Here is a 15,486-nt window from a genome sequence, read left to right on the forward strand (position 1 = left end):
CCGGGTGGTCAAGGCGTGCTGTGGCAAATTCTTCTCTGTGATTGCCTTCAAGAAAGCATTTCCTGACGGGTTCTGGAGCCCGAGAAGCAACTGCAAAGCAATGTTCTGGGCGAACTGTGGGCAGGCTGGTGATTTCTGACTGCACTGGAAAGATTACATTTTTTTTAAATGACAAGCAAGGGGCTTTATTTTTTTTTTATTATTTTTCTTTTTAAAGATTTTATTTATTTATTTATTTTCCCCCCAAAGCCCGAGCAGATAGTTGTATGTCATAGCTGCACATCCTTCTATGTGGGACGCGGCCTCAGCATGGCCGGAGAAGCGGTGCGTCGGTGCGCGCCCGGGCTCCAAACCCGGGCCGCCAGCAGCGGAGCGCGCGCACTTAACCGCTAAGCCACGGGGTCGGCCCAAGGGGCTTTAAATTCTCAGTTCGAGGTAGAGTCAGAAAATCAGGAACTATGTAGGACTGCTATAAAAGAATCTCCTTACTTGTAGCAGAACTGTTGTGTCTGGAAATCATTCCTCAAACTTCACTCCGCGGGCTGTAGGATTATAACGTAAATTGAATTCTCAGCCTCACCAAGTCAGAGCACTGAGTGTGGAAGAGTCAGAACGATGCGAGTTGAGTGGCCTGAACTCGACCCCCCTCCCAATAGTCCACTAAGCCTTGCCTGCCAGCAGAAGCAGCCCTCCTCCCTGTCCGAGGCGGCCCCTCTTGGGAAGATCACACCTGAGGCCGTTACCTGTGAAGGAGAGGCTGATTCTCCTCGAGATCCCACCTTGTGAGCCCTCGTTGCCTCCAGGCCCATAACTGCAGTGAGATCTCAGCTGACTCCAGGGAGGTGAGTGGCACTCTGTTGAACCCAAGAATATCAAGATCCTCTGACTCAAACTGGAGAGTCGTGGAGGGACTACACAGGACAGTGCGGCAGCCAGCAGTGGCTGAGCCAGCCATCGACCCAGGTGCACTCTCCAGAGACTCTGGGCCCGACTGTTTGCTTCCATCTGTGAGAAGTCTTAATGGTTTGCTCCTTTGTTAACAGAAACTTGGACTTAACATGGCCCTGCTGAGCTGCCAGAGGTTCCTGGTATACTGCAGAGGAGAGACCCCAAGGGAGACAAGGACGTGACATGAATTTATCAGGTGCAACCCACTTGCTGAGTCCCCATTGTGGCCCCGAAGCGCACTCCCTTGACAGAGGCCCTGAGAAACTCTTTGTGGGGATGCAGGTTCTTGAACAGCTCTCCGAGGTGTGCAGGCCAGGAGTGAGGGCAGACGTGCTGCCATCAAAACTGGTCCCCTGACCGGAAGGGGTGCGGCCCAGAGAGGGTGGGTGGGGCTGCCGAAAAGGGCAGCAAACTCAGAGCAGGAGTCACGATGGGTGGTACTCAGGGACCCCGGGCACTGGCCAATTGGTCAAGCACCTCTAGAACTGAAAAAGATAGACAGTCTAGGAAAGCTTAAACTGATTATTAAGGAAAAAATCCAGATCTGGCAAATGGAAATCTGACATGAAGCACCTTACTAGTCACGACCTCACACCCAGGACTCGAAGTTCCAGGACAGCAGGCGCGGAACAGAGGGGAGAATGGGTTCCCTTGGGAAGGATTCTAAGAAGTATGCACTGCACACCTGCCCCAGCCTTCCCAAGGTGCCTGAACCATCGTTGTCTGGTTATTTGCTGCTGTGTAACAAACCACCCCAAAACTTCATGGCTTAAAACAACCACCACCATTTACCCAGCTCACGAATCTGCAATTCGGGCGGAGTCAACAGGGAAGGCTAATTCCTGCTCCATGCGACATCAGCTGGGGTGGCCCGGCCGATGGAGGACCGGGATCTCCCCCTCCAAAATGGCACACTCACGAGGGGGCAGGCGTTGCTGGCTGGCAGCTCCTCTCCAGGCAAGACTCTCCAGGGGCTGCCCGGCCCCTCTGACTTGAGGGCTGAGCTCCAAGAGCAAGCATCCCAAAAGACATCCCAAGTGTTGCCTTTTCCGACCTGGTCTCAGAAGCCACGGAACATCACTGAGTAAAGGCCTGCTGGGGACTCGCCTTCTTTGGCTGGCTTGTGATGATGGAGCCAGACCCTGCAGACATTTCTCCTTTGCCAGCCTGCCCAATGGTGGCTTCATCAGTAGAGCGTTGGGGCGACACCGCCAGGCCCCGCAGAGGAAGGGGCTTCCCTCTCTGACACACTTTCCTCCTGCTATGGTGCAGCTGCCGGTGGTGGGCATGCCACAGACTCTTCAGCGAGTTCCCCTCCCACCCCGTGGGCTGCTTCCTGCAGACCCCCTCCAGTCTGTCCACTCCCCGGGGCCCTGTGACTGAGGGGCCGGGTCCCCTGAGGAAGAACCCTGAAGCACTGCTGCAAGGAAGGCTATAAATCCACCTCCACGGTGTCCCCAGAGGGCCCTGCATCTGCTTATGGAAGTCACTGTGCACGGGGGAAAGGAAACACCCAAGCACATCAGGAATTCTGAGATGTTGGCTTTAAACACAGGCTAATGCCTGGGGACCCAACACACCACCGTGAGCCGCCAGTCCAGGGGGCTTATAGTGGTCAGAAGGTATGTGCAATCTTAGCCCAAGTCTGACCAGTTAGCCCACAGACCCGCCCTGCAGTTCTCTCCCCAGTTCTCAAATGTATAATTGGACCAGACACACTTGGCACTTGGCAGTATCCACGTACTGCCTCTCACGAGGGCAATTATGGTAAGAAGCGTTCAGTGGAAGCCACTTCCCCTCCCTGCCAAGACAGGAAACCCAAATCAATACTGCACCCCTGGGGAAATGCAGAGATTGGTGCCCCCACCAAGGAACTGAAAGGCGTAGGTGTGGTGATATCGATCACGCCCCCGATTTAACTCACCCGTTTGGTCCATGCAGGGGTCAGGCAGATCTTGGAGTATGACTATGGATTATTGTAAACTTAATCAGTTGGTGAATCCAATTGCAGCTGCTGTCCCACAAGGAGTATTTTTTCTGGAGCAAACCAACACACCTCTGGCACCTGTCAGCCTGGCGAGTGCTTCTTCCCTCCATCCCAATTTGCAAAGACCAACAGAAGCGGTTTGCTTTGACCTGGCCTGGCCAACTGTACACCTTCACAGTCTTGACTCAGAATCATGTCACTGGCCTGCTGTCTGCCATGAGAGAGTGGCGATTCCACAAACATCTCACTGATCCACTGATGACATGCTTATTGGACCTGAGGAGCAGGGAGTAGCAGGTACGTTAGATGCCTTGGTAAGACATATGCAAACCAGGGGATGGGAGGTAAGCCCACGAAAATTCAGGGGCCCCTCACCTCAGTGAAGGTTCTGGTGTCCAAAGTCTGGCACATGTCACGATTATTCTCCTCTTGAGAAGCAGTTTCTGGCTTGCTGCTGGCCTCAGTAGACTCCGAACACCTAACTAAGGGATATCATTGCAGCTCGAGTGTCACACGGTGATCTGGGTGTTGTCTGACCCATGCAGCCATGAAGCTGGGCATGCACAGCAGCAATCTACCACCACGTGGACACAGAATATGAGCTGCCCTTGGACAGGTCTGGAAGGGACAAGGAAGCTGCATGAGCAGGTGGCTCAGATTTCTTCAACATCAACTCCTCTCCCGCTATCCACACCTGTGGCCTCCTGGGTGTTCCTTACGTCCAATCGACTGAGGAAGAAAAAACTCCAGCCTGTTTACAGGTGGTCTGCACACTGTGCTGGTGCACGTGGCTGCAGTATTACGAGCCCATTCAGTAGTGACCTTGAAGGGCAGCGATGAAGGAAAATCCTCCCAGTGGATAGAACTTTGAATGGTACATTTGTTTGTCCACTTCATGTGGAGTGAGAGATGGCAAGAAGTACAGATCTGTATTGAGTCACAGCAGCTGCTAACAGTTTGAGTGGATGATCAGGAACTTGGAAGAAATAGGATTAGAAGATTGGTCACAAGGAAATCTGGGGAAGAGGTGTGTGGATGGACCTCTCAGAGTGGGCACAGATATTTGTGTCCCAGGGGAAGGCTCACTAAAGAGCACCCTCTGCCAAGGAAGCTCTCAAAAGCCAGGTGGATGCAGTAGCACGCTCCGTGGACGTCAGCCAACAGGTTTCCCCAGGCCCCCCATTGCTCTCTCAATGGGCCCGTGAACAGAGTGGCCATGGTGGCTGGGATGGAGGCCATGCATGGGCTCAGCAACACAGACTTCCCCTCATCAAGGCTCACCTGACCACCATAAGTGTTGAGTGCCCAACCAGTCAACAGCACTGAACCCCCCAAATGGCACCACTCCCTGGGGGGAACAGCCAGCCATCTGATAGCAGGTTGGCTAAGCAGGACCCCTTCCATCATGGGGCAGTGACTTGTCCTCACCAGAATAGACACTCACTCTGGATATGGATTTACCTCCCCATCCGCCCGTGATGCTTCTGCCAGCAGCACCATTGTAGACTTCGAGATTTGCCATCATGTTGCCCACACAACACTGCTTCTGATCAAGGAAGTCATTTCACAGAAAGCGGTGAGGCGATGGGCACATGCCAAGGGTTCCTCATCTTATCATAGACCCACCACCCACGAGCCACTGGGCTGGTAGAGAAGGGGCATGGCCTGCTGTAGACTCAGTTATGGGATCAGCTGTGCTGACCAAACAGGGCTGGGTGCTGTCCTATGAGACACAGTGTACATTCTAAACCAGAGACCCACAGCCAGGACACACAGATGGGAACCAGAGCTGCAGGTGTGAGCAGCTCCCACCCTGTAACCCCTAATGCCCCATGAACATTTCTTACTCCCAAGGGAGGGAGACTTCTGCCAGGGGACATGGAACCAGAAGTTGAGAGAGGCCACACTGGGCAAATGCGGGCACTGACCAACAGGCCAGGAGGACACAGAGGGGTGGTGGGAGAACGAAGTTATCTGTGCCGCATGGCCAAGTGGACATGTGCTGCCCAGGAAGCATTTCAGCGGACATTTTTAAGCCCAAAAGGATGTACATAACATCACTAAATGCAGCATTTTATGGTCAGCACCAGCCAGGGGGCAGTGACTCACGCACAAGATTTCTGATGGCCTGGGGATATCGTCCACCCTGTTAACTTGCAAAGATCCCACTTAAATAGGAGATTGGAACTTTTAGTCTCCATCTGCACAGGTGGGGACATTCTGGAAATGCACATGAAATACACCATCTAGAGCATTCTGGGCCCTACCGTCACTTTATACCTGCCACATCTCTGTGTGGGTCCGAGGGGGCCTCTGTGTTGGCGGCCGGCACCCAGGCCCTGGGGGCGGTGGGCTCGAACCCGAGTGCTGAAACGCGGCTCCGCCCTCCGCGCGGTTCGCGTTCTGCGGCGCCTGGCCCCGCGCGGCCGCCGTAGCGGGGCGGGTCTGGACTACGGTGGCCGCGAGAGTGGGGGTGCTGCTGGGGCTCTGTCGGGCTGGGGTCGCCATGGGCAACCTGTTCGGCCGCAAGAAGCAGAGCCGGGTGACGGAGCAGGACAAGGCCATCCTGGTGAGGAACGGGGTGGGCGTGGGGCGGGGAAACAGGCAGGACGGCTCAGGGCTGTCCTTCTCCCGCCCCGCCGCGGGCTCCGGCCCCTCCGCTGCCTAGCCCCGAGGGAGGGCCCGCGCTGGCGGCTTCCTCGCGATGCGGTGGTCGCAGGCTCGGAAGCTGCGTGGGGCGGGTTGCTGGCGTCTCGCGTGTGCGTGTTCGGACGCCCGGGACCCTCTCCGCGGGCCGCGCTCCCACGGACCTGGTCGGACTCTACCGCTCGTGGACCGTGGGCGACCCCGAGCGACGGCTGCACCCTGACTCCGACCCCAGGGGGCGGGGGCGAGTGTCGCGTTATTTTGCGGTCCTGCTGTGACCTGGCCCCGGGCTCCGGCCTCCCCGCTCCCGCCCCGGGGTCGCCGGGAGAGGCCCTGAGTCTGCGTCCACGCCTGCGCTGCCGGCGCGGGCAGGAGGTCGTGGGGACGGGGTGGCCGGACTCCCGGGACGGGGATTTAAAGAGGGCCAGACTCTAATCGACGGAACAGGTGGAGCCTGTGATTAAGATTCGGGGTGGCTCAGTGCCTGCCTCGGTCTGTGCTCTAATCTCAGCGTCCTGATCAGTCCCTAAGGCACAGCTTGTGCCGCCGCTCCGGGCCCGGTGCTGTGCAGGCCCGCACCCTCGCGGGTCCGTGGTGGTGGTGATGATGGTGATGATGTTCCTACTTGTAGATTCAAGAATCTCTTCCAGGAGACCTCCGTGTAAAAGTTAGTTTCTGTGGAAAGAATCGTGTGATAGATTAAGTGAAATGATGTGTCCAGATGAATCTGTTTTTGTAAAGACAAAAACGTGTTTGGAAGGAGATAGTCCCAGATGTGAGCAGAGTTCACCATTGCTCATGCTTTCTTTTCTATATTTTCTGCGGCAAAAATACTTTATTTTTATACTAAGAGAGAAATTCAAATGACAGATGTTTATTACTTTGGTTTCTGAAACTGTAAGTTATAAAAGGTTATTAGCCAAAGTTCCCCAGATGAAGAAGAAACAACGGGCTTGTTTGTCACTAGAGAAAATCGGCACAGCTTTGGGTACATTTGGGGAGGCAGTGGTTTGCATCCCTCCAGACAGCAAGGCCCCGCCTGGCCCTGCCCCACAGGTGTGCCCAGCCTCCAACCCCCTGCTCTGTGGCTGACGGCGTCTCCTCTGGCAGAGCAGGAAGCCCCCAAGGTGATTCTTTTTTCTCTAAGGACTCACCTTTGGGTTTCTCTTCAAGGAGGCCCTTCTGCTTGCCAAGGATTCACTTAGGTGGGTTCTGCAGGCAATGCAGAGCGTGCTCGTTCTCCTCCTTGGAGTTTCAAGTGCCTGATGTTATCCTGGGATGAAAAGCTGAACTGAGCAACTTCAAGGGCCAGCGTGCTGTCCTGTGACCCTCTGCTGAGACCTCATGCTTTACAAAGGGAGCAGCCTGGCCACACCTGCCTCCCTTTGGCTCCTCTCTGATACTTTGTACACAGCCAGCATGGATGATGGCCCTCAGGGGTGGACGCCCGGTGTCCAGGGGAGAAAAGGCAGCCAGAGGTGGGAAGACCAGGCTGGTAGGCTGGCCGTGGGGTCTCTGGGCTGTGGGGCCGGCATAGTGGGCACCTTTCATTGCAGCAAGGAGAGGACATGCAGTCATCACCGAGCCGGAGCCACAGGCTGCGTGGTGCACTGGAACAAACACCAAAGAGAACGTGGTGTGGAGGGAGCTGTAAAGCAGGGTCTTTCAGACAGAGCTGACCACGTCTACACTGTGGATAATTTGTCACCATGTTGAGTCTTAAAGACATGCATTAAATAACTCCCAGTAATAGGCCCTAAAGATATAATCATACATATCAGAAATGCCCTTTGCCTGCAGCTGCTCACCACAGCAGTATCTGAAATGATGAGATTTGAAGAAATATACATGGCCTAAAACAGGAAGGCTTGACTGGCGTGCGTAAATGGCCGTGCCTCCTTTCTGGGCCAGAACAAGGGATCCAAGGTGCTGGGTGAGATCACATAAACACATCACCCGAAAGTGCCATGCTGTCCACTCAGATACGGTGATAAGTGACAAGAAGGGGAGCTCAGCACACATCAGGAAACGGCTGAAGCCCACCGAGGAGCAATGCCTGGAAGGAAGGCCCCAACCCTCCCACGGCTGGTGGGTGGTGGCACTCGGGTGACGTCGACAGCATCTTCTGTATTGTCTCTGAGCTGTCGAGGCACTGGCAGGACTCCCTGGCCTGCCCCTGAGCACTCACACTCCTCACAGAGGGCATTTGGGTGGGCCGGTGGCAGGGCCTTGGGTGTGGACTCCCGGGCGGCCTCTCCACTCGGCACTGTGGACGTTGAGCCCCGCTGACTCTCTGCAGGGGACTGCCTCGTTTCCTTGCAGGACGTTGAGCGGCATCCCTGCCTCCACCCACTAGATGCCTGTAGTACCCCTCAGTTGTGACAGCTAGGAGTGCCTCCAGACATTGCCCCCTGTCCCCCATGGGGCAGACTTGTCCCCATGGAGAGCACTGCTCTAGAGGGTGCACCCCCAGTTGTGGTGGTTAGGACATCCTGGCCTGTGAGCGTCCCTTCAGTGACCCCTACAGCCTCCAGGCTGGCCAGCTGGGCGCTGGGTGGCCTGGCGAGGGTCCAGTGCAGCATTGGCTCGGTGTTAATGTGACGCCTGCTCTCTCGGCAGCAACTGAAGCAGCAGCGGGACAAGCTGAAGCAGTACCAAAAGAGGATCACCCAGCAGCTGGAGCGGGAGCGGGAGATTGCCCGGCAGCTCCTGCGGGACGGCCGGAAGGAGTGAGTGCACCCCGGGCTGGGCTGTGCTCCAGGGGGCCTAGAGCAAGGGGTGGGGGGGCCCAGGAGGCCGCTTAGCGTGGGCCAGCCATTCAGGTGCCGCTGCTGGCTGACTGCTTGGGTTCCTTCTGCAGACGGGCCAAGCTGCTGCTTAAGAAGAAGCGATACCGGGAGCAGCTCCTGGACAAGACGGAGAACCAGATCACCAGCCTGGAGACAATGGTAGGCCGAGTGGGGACAGCCACTCAGCCCAGGGGTTGCAAGGCTGTGCGGGCAGCATGAGATCCCCTCGGAGGAATGGAACGTGTCGTTTTCCTTTCCTGAACCTCTCACGGCAGGCTAAGGAAGGGGTCAGGCCTGGTGGTGGAGGAGGATCTTTGATGGGAACCTGATGGTCTTAATGGGTTGGGGCAGGTTGGCTCTTGCAGGATCGTGGATGGGGGGCTGGGCCACTTCTGGGTGGTGAGGGTGGGCTAGGGTCTGCCCTGGTGACTGAAGAGGTGCTGGGATCAGCGGAAGCTCCTGGAGGGTCCCTGGCATTAGGGCCCCGAGCGATGGTTCTGCTCTTTTGCTGACCAGAGCTGCTGATAAGCAGTTGGCGGGACTTTGAGTTCCTTCCCGGACTCTCATCAGTCCTGCCGAGACCCCAGTAGTGGTGAGGGCAATGGGTGAGGACAAGAGGGAGGAGGGAGGCACAGGATGGTCTGCCCTAAGCCTAGAAGCACTTGATCCGTAACAGCATCATCGAAATCCTGTCTGTCGATCTGAATGAGGCGGGAGGCAGGCCCCTGACCACACAGGTCTGGTTCGGTTTCCTCCTCAGGTCCAGAGTATTGAGTTCACCCAGATTGAAATGAAGGTGATTGAAGGGCTGCAGTTTGGAAATGAGTGTCTGAATAAGATGCACCAGGTAGGTCCCCGTGGGGTTGGCAGCCGAGAGGAGGGGCAGCCCAGTGGAACAAGAGGGGGGCTTGTCCCTGAGGCCACGCCTGCACCCAAGCCATCGGCCAAGAGGTGTTTGTGCCAGACAGGAGCGTGGGAAAGCCAGTCACTACTGGGAGAGGGTGACAGTATAGTGGGACAGACACACTCAGAGATGTTGACATAAGAATGGTGAGATGGGCACAAGCTGTAAATTGGGTCCACAGATGGTAATGTGACTGGAGGGAAAGTCTGGTTATGGTAGGGTAGGGTGTGGTGAACTAATCGGGAGGGCTTCCTCGAGGAGGCGAACATAGCCTGGTCTCAGGAAGCAGAATGGAGGTGGATGGTGAAAAGAGGAGTGAGGCCCAGGGAAGCTGTGCCACAGCCCCCACCCCCACCCCCCATCACTCCTGGGAGTCTGGTGAGTGGACAGCAGGTGGGGCTGGGCAGAGAGCTGAGGTTATGCCACTTTTCTGAGTGTCAGATGTGGCAGTGTACCTGCCAATCAAGCAAAGGTGCTTCTTTGCACTTGACACTCATAAGAAATCAAGTCACCTGCCCAGAGAAAAGTTTTTACACTTTTTACTTATTTTTACCTGAAACTGTTAGGGTTGATTTGGGTGCCAGAAGATGTGGTGAGAAGGGCCAGCAGGAATCTGAGGAGTGCAGTTGAGATTCTTAAAAGACTGGTCTGACAGCTCTGTAGCCTCTGTGGGTGGAGCCCTGCCTGGGACAGAAATGACCAGAGACGTGTCATGTCCCATGCCCCTTGGTCTGGCTTCATTTAAACAGGAACAGAGCAGTGAGGCTTGTGCCCTGACAATCCAGGTGGCCTTAATGTGGGCTTTTATTATTTGCCTCACTGACAAGACTCAAAAACTTTGACCCGATTAGGTGATGTCCATAGAAGAAGTGGAACGGATCCTGGACGAGACCCAGGAGGCTGTGGAGTATCAGCGGGTAGGTGTGGCTGGGTCGTTGGGGCTCACTTCCACCAGCCAGCAAATACGCTTGCCACTTAGTGAATGTCCAGCAGCTGCCCTCAAGAGCTATGCCTGCCCATGCCGTGTGGTGGCCACCTTCTCTCAAGTGAGGGCACCTTCAGCCATGGGCTCGCTCCTTCCTCCACAAGGGGCCACCTTTCCCCTCTGCCCCAGCTGGCCACGCTCCTTACCTTGGCTCCTCATTTTACAGCAAATAGATGAGCTGTTGGCAGGAAGCTTCACTCAGGAGGACGAAGATGCCATCCTGGAGGAACTGAACGCCATCACTCAGGTAATGGGCCCCCCAGGATGAAGCGCAGTCACTCAGGTGATAGGACCACCGGGACTGAGCACAATCACTCAGGTGCTAGGACCCTCAGGACTGAGCACAATCACTCAGGTTAAGGACCCCCAGGACTGAGCACAATCACTCAGGTGCTAGGACCCCCCGGACTGAGCACAATCTTTCAGGTTAAGGACCCCTGGGACTGAGCACAATTACTCAGGTGCTAGGACCCCCAGGATGGAGCACAATCACTCAGGTTAAGGACCCCCAGGACTGAGCACAATCACTCAGATGCTAGGACCCGCAGGAGGCCTCTGCCCATCGTGGTTGTTTGCCTTGGGCAACCACCTGCATTGGGGTTCACTTGAGCGCACAGTCCTGGTTTTGCAGCTGGTTTTCCTTCCTGAAATGACTAACATTTGTGCCCAACTGAGGCTCATTCTCCACGTCCACCTGGCTGACAGCAGGCCTGGAAAGAACAGTTGAGGGTGGTTTACCCGAGTGTTGCAGGCAGCTGGAGTGACCTGTAACCAAGTGTGCCTGGACAGGGCAGAAATGCCAATTCCTAGCCCCTTCGGCCCCTTCCTTCCCCGGTGGACCATAATGTGGTTTTTGATCACATGGGTGTTTTTTCCGCACTTGTGTATGGGTCACTCACTGTCATGCACCTGGCCTGCACACGTTGGTGCTGGAGGCCCCTAATGGGCTGGACTGTCACGTCCAGGCCCTGAGGTCTGTGTTTACTCCCTGATGGAGGAAGCCTCCATCTCTGGGCCTCTGGCTCAGCGTGCCAGATCCTGCCTTGCCCACCAGCCCACTGTGCCCACCAGCCTGCCATCCCCGTCCTGCAGGCTGACCCAGGAAGAGCAGGTATTAGTGCCGCTGCTCGCTGCCCTTGGTTGTCCCCTGTGCCCCTGCTAATTTACTTCCTCCCAAGGGCCTAAGTGCCTCGTGAGCTGCCAGGGAAGGCCAGCTGGGAGGTAAAAGTGCCACATGTTGCCCGAGAGGCAGCCCAGCGCTCACTGGGACTGCCAGCTCCACCACAGACCCGCCCCAGAGTGCTGCCACCTCAGGGAAACCATAGCAGAGGCGCCGCTGCTGCTCCTGGCCCTTTATGGATGCCAGAATGACCTGGGCGCCTGCTTCAAAGCCCACGGTCCTAGCATCGCCTGATCTGAGCTGAGATCTCTGGGGAAGCCCCTCAGGCTCTGGACCGTAGGGAGAAGCTACCCTGTAGTGGCCACTTTGCCCCCCGGGTGAATCGAGTCTCAGAGCTGCCGGAAGCTGAGGAAGATGCACTCTGGGGCTTTTGGGCAGGAAGATTCTGTTTGTTTTAAATCCAGCCGAGAGCAGCTAAGTAAACAGGATCCTTTCCTCTCCTAGAGAAAGATAAAGGTGCACCTAACGGATTGTATCTCACGGCCTTTCCTCTCTGTTTCTTATAGGAACAAATAGAGCTGCCAGAGGTTCCTTCAGAGCCCCTTCCCGAAAAGATCCCAGGTATTCTCCTTGTTATGTCCTTAGGAGCACAGTGAATTCTAGAACAAAGCAAAAGGCCCCGGCCAAGGGGCCTACCCTTCCTGCTTGGCAAAGGTAGGTCCCCACTCTCCAGCGTGGTGGGCGACCTTGCTGGCGCCAGCTCAGGCTGAGCTTGAGGCCTTGCCCTGGGTTGGGCGTGGGTTTCCGAGGGTTTTAGGTAACCTTGTAGGAGCTGAACCCCATTTGAAGAGGCGTGTCCCAGAAGTAGAGCCGGGAAAGGCCAGTTGAGCAGTGCAGGTTCTCCCGGGGCCAGCCCAGGAGCAGCCGTCTCTGAACGTCACAGCCCTGGGATGACTGTCCCTGTGGCATCGCTTAACACATGCCTGCAGAAATACTCCATGGAGCCTGGCTTGTCGTTCGTAATTCCTTCATGTTTCTTTCTGCTCCTTGGCACCCGCTCCCCATCTCTGGGACTTGTGGGGGGCGCTGGGCCCGCTGTCCCTTCCTGAGTGCATGCACCGGGTGCCTGCTCCTTTTGTTGGCCCTGCCTGGCTTCTGTGTGTAACCTGGCTTCCCCCTGAGCGTGCAGGATCTTGCCAGAGCATGAAGCCCGGGGACCTGGCTCCCTGTCTCCTCTTGTCCTCTGGAAGCTTCCGCCTTTGGGGTCCTCTGTAGTTGACGAGCATCTGTTTGTTTCCTCCACAGAGAAAGTCCCCGTCAAGGCCAGGCCCAGGCAGGCGGACCCAGTGGCAGCCTCATAACTCAGCCTCCTCGAGTGGGACTCGCAGGGACTCCCCAAGGACTGGGGCCCGCAGAGAGTTTGGGTGTGTGGCCAGCCCCAACTGGGCTCCCAGGAGGCCAGCGCCGGGCCAGGCTGGCTGGGTGCTGACGGAGCAGTGCGGCGCACTCGGGGCTCACTATCAGGATGACTGTGGAGCATTTCCCTGGTGCTGCTGTCTTGCTCTCATTTCTGGATTAAATGGCAACATTCAACTCTCCAGCCAAACGCGGCTTCTGAGGCTGTGGTTCCCACAGGACCACAGCCAGGCCTGACACTCCTGGCCCCAGTCACACTTCCTGGCCCGGCCCCATGCGGTTCTACAGGCCGCAGCTCCGCAGCTCGCTCCCTTCTATTGGAAGGTGCAGCACACCTAGGGTCCCACCCTTCCTTTTTACTTCTTCCTGCTGCTCCCATTAGCTGGTGGGGGGCTTCAGTTTAGGGGTCCCTACCTTGGCCTGGCTTCCGGACATGCTCAGTTTCCACGTAGGTTGGGAGGTGGGAACCTCTCTGTGCTTCTGTGTCAGCCTTTGGGGGTGGCGGGCTGGCAGGGGTGGTCCCTGCTGGATCAATGTCTCCAGAAGCCCTGACTGCCCCTCGTCATTGGTGGGTCTGTACACAGAGGCTTGGCCCTGCTGAGAAGGGACGTTCCAGGACAGCCAGCAGGTCCCACTGGGTCTTCCGGAGGTGCTGATGGAACCAGTTCCAGCAGGCGCAGCCCCCGTTTGTCCGTGGGACTCCCTGCATCTGGGGCTCGGGTACCTGCTGGAGACCCAGGACTCGTCCAACTGCTGGCTCCCAGCTGTCAGCAGTCAAGTGGAGGCTCCACGGGATGGAAATGACTTCCCTGATTCACAGTTCATTTTGGAATTAAACAATCTCACTGGGATTTCACTCCTGTCTGTGAGAAGCAAGCAGGAGCAGAGGCCCTGGGGTCCTCATGATCCTTCAGCGCCCAGCAAGAACAAAAGGACCCTCCTAGCCCCCCGAACAGGTCAGCTCATTATTAAAGTTGACGCCTGCGTGGCCCGCCACCTTGTGGACTGGGGTGCATGGGAGTGCCATGGTGGGTGAGAGGTGGCTCCCCCTCTGGTGTCCCTTGGCTTTCACGGGGCACTCACTCGAGGGCACCTGCCTTGGCAGTACCACGTGGAGGCTGGGGACCCAGGAGCAGGTGGAGGTTCTTGCTCTGGCTGGGTGTGGGCAGAAGGCAGGCCTGGGCTCCAGCGCTGAGCACACCCCGGGGTCTGACCGTCACCTCTGGGCAGCTACCTGCAACAAGGTGCAGGGCAGTGCTCTGGCCCCACCTCCCTTAGACGGGATGCTGGCAGCCTTTCCTTACTCACGTGGTTTTGTGTGACTCCCAGGGCTGGTGACTGGTCCTCAGACCCCTCACAATGAGAGAGGGTGGGTATTTTGGTGCCTCCAGGGTGAGGGTTTGGAAGGCTGCGTTGGAGTCCTGATACCCAGGTGGGAAGATGCCCCAGGGAGCGAGCAGGCAGTGGCAAGGAAAGAGATGTTGGGCAAGGGCGTCCCAACCTGAGGGAGTCTCCACAGCCTCCACCCAGAGGCACAATGGGGTGCGGCTATGTTGCCAGGTTTGGGGTTCCCAGAGAGGAGCTGGAAACCTGGGTTTTCAGTGTGACAGTGCCTGACCGGGTGCAGTGCACACCTCAGGCAGGAGGAGGCACTCTGCCAGCTGATGCAGGGGTTTTGTGGGAAACTGGCAGTGCCAGCACCAGTCTGGCTGCTGGGCCCTGCCTGCTTGCTTTTGGTAATGCACCTTCATCTGTCCCGAGGACCGCACAGTGGCCCCGAGGGCAGTTCTCACCTTTGATGAGGAGCAGGCTGCCTCTCTGGGCCGTGACCCTGTCCCTCTATAGCGACAGGTCCCAGGCCAGGGGTAGGCGCGGAGGCAACAGACGGCCTGAAGTGTTCAGGGGAGGCGCAGACCACGGCCATAGCGTCTCTAGACCCCCACCAGCAGAGTGGACCCCTCTCCTTTCCCTCTGCCTCCCAAGGACCCTGGAGCTCAGGGCTGTCCATGGTGGCCTGCCCTTCACTGCGCACTGACTTGTCTCCTTGACAGTTACACCACTGGGGGTTGCGCAGGGGCCCCACCGCCCTTCTGGTGAGTGCTCCCTGGGGACCACCCGCTCCCTAGGAGGGGGCACTCCCTAGGACGGGGGACGCAACAACCATCCCTGCAGCAGCACCAGCTTCCTCCTGACCCAGGCGAGGAGGCACCTTCATCTGGAACAACCCAAGCAGAGGGGAGGGAAGAGGGGCCTTGTTCTCGCTCCCTGTCCAGGAAGTTAGGTCTAACTCGCAGTACCAAGCAGCCTGCCGTTTCTTTGTATAAGTTCATCCCATGGACCTAGGGAGGCTCTGTCCTGACACCCAGCAGGATCTTGAGTTGAGTCCTGGGCTAGGTGTGTGCGCATGTGTGTGCACGTGCGTGTGTGTATGTATGTGTTGGGGGGAGGGTGGCAGCCCCTCCTGACAGGACAAGACTCCCATCAGTATGGAGCCCTGGTCCTAAAACACCAGCCTCATGAGCCTGACCCAACTTCCTTCTAATGTGGGGGTGCACAGGACTCACAGCCATCACAAACAAGTCAGAATTAAGTGCAAAACCTGGTGGCAGAGCTGGCGTCTTGCCTGAGGTCACTGGGGCCTAGACGGGGGACTTGGAGGAGGAGAGGGTGGCAGTGAGCTGGCCCACACGA

General features: G+C 57.0%; 1 protein-coding gene across 2 annotated transcripts; it reads left to right on the forward strand.

Moving 5' to 3' along the window:
- Positions 1-5,381: 5,381 nt before the first annotated feature.
- CHMP6 (charged multivesicular body protein 6) lies at positions 5,382-12,979 on the forward strand. Of its 2 annotated transcripts, XM_058561831.1 has the most exons (8): positions 5,382-5,504; positions 8,201-8,310; positions 8,442-8,529; positions 9,131-9,217; positions 10,126-10,191; positions 10,426-10,506; positions 11,946-12,000; positions 12,685-12,979. In XM_058561831.1, exons 1-8 carry the CDS (start codon positions 5,442-5,444, stop codon positions 12,738-12,740), a joined length of 606 nt encoding a protein of 201 aa, XP_058417814.1. In that variant the 5' UTR covers positions 5,382-5,441; the 3' UTR covers positions 12,741-12,979. The 2 variants fall into 2 exon arrangements, 1 of the variants encoding a protein (XP_058417814.1); XR_009222762.1 differs by lacking the exon at positions 12,685-12,979 and having other exon boundaries at positions 5,383-5,504; positions 10,426-10,720; positions 10,757-12,000.
- The last annotated feature ends 2,507 nt before the right edge of the window (positions 12,980-15,486 follow it).

This window comes from Diceros bicornis, chromosome 18, assembly GCF_020826845.1.
Source record: "Diceros bicornis minor isolate mBicDic1 chromosome 18, mDicBic1.mat.cur, whole genome shotgun sequence".
NCBI lineage: Eukaryota > Metazoa > Chordata > Mammalia > Perissodactyla > Rhinocerotidae > Diceros > Diceros bicornis.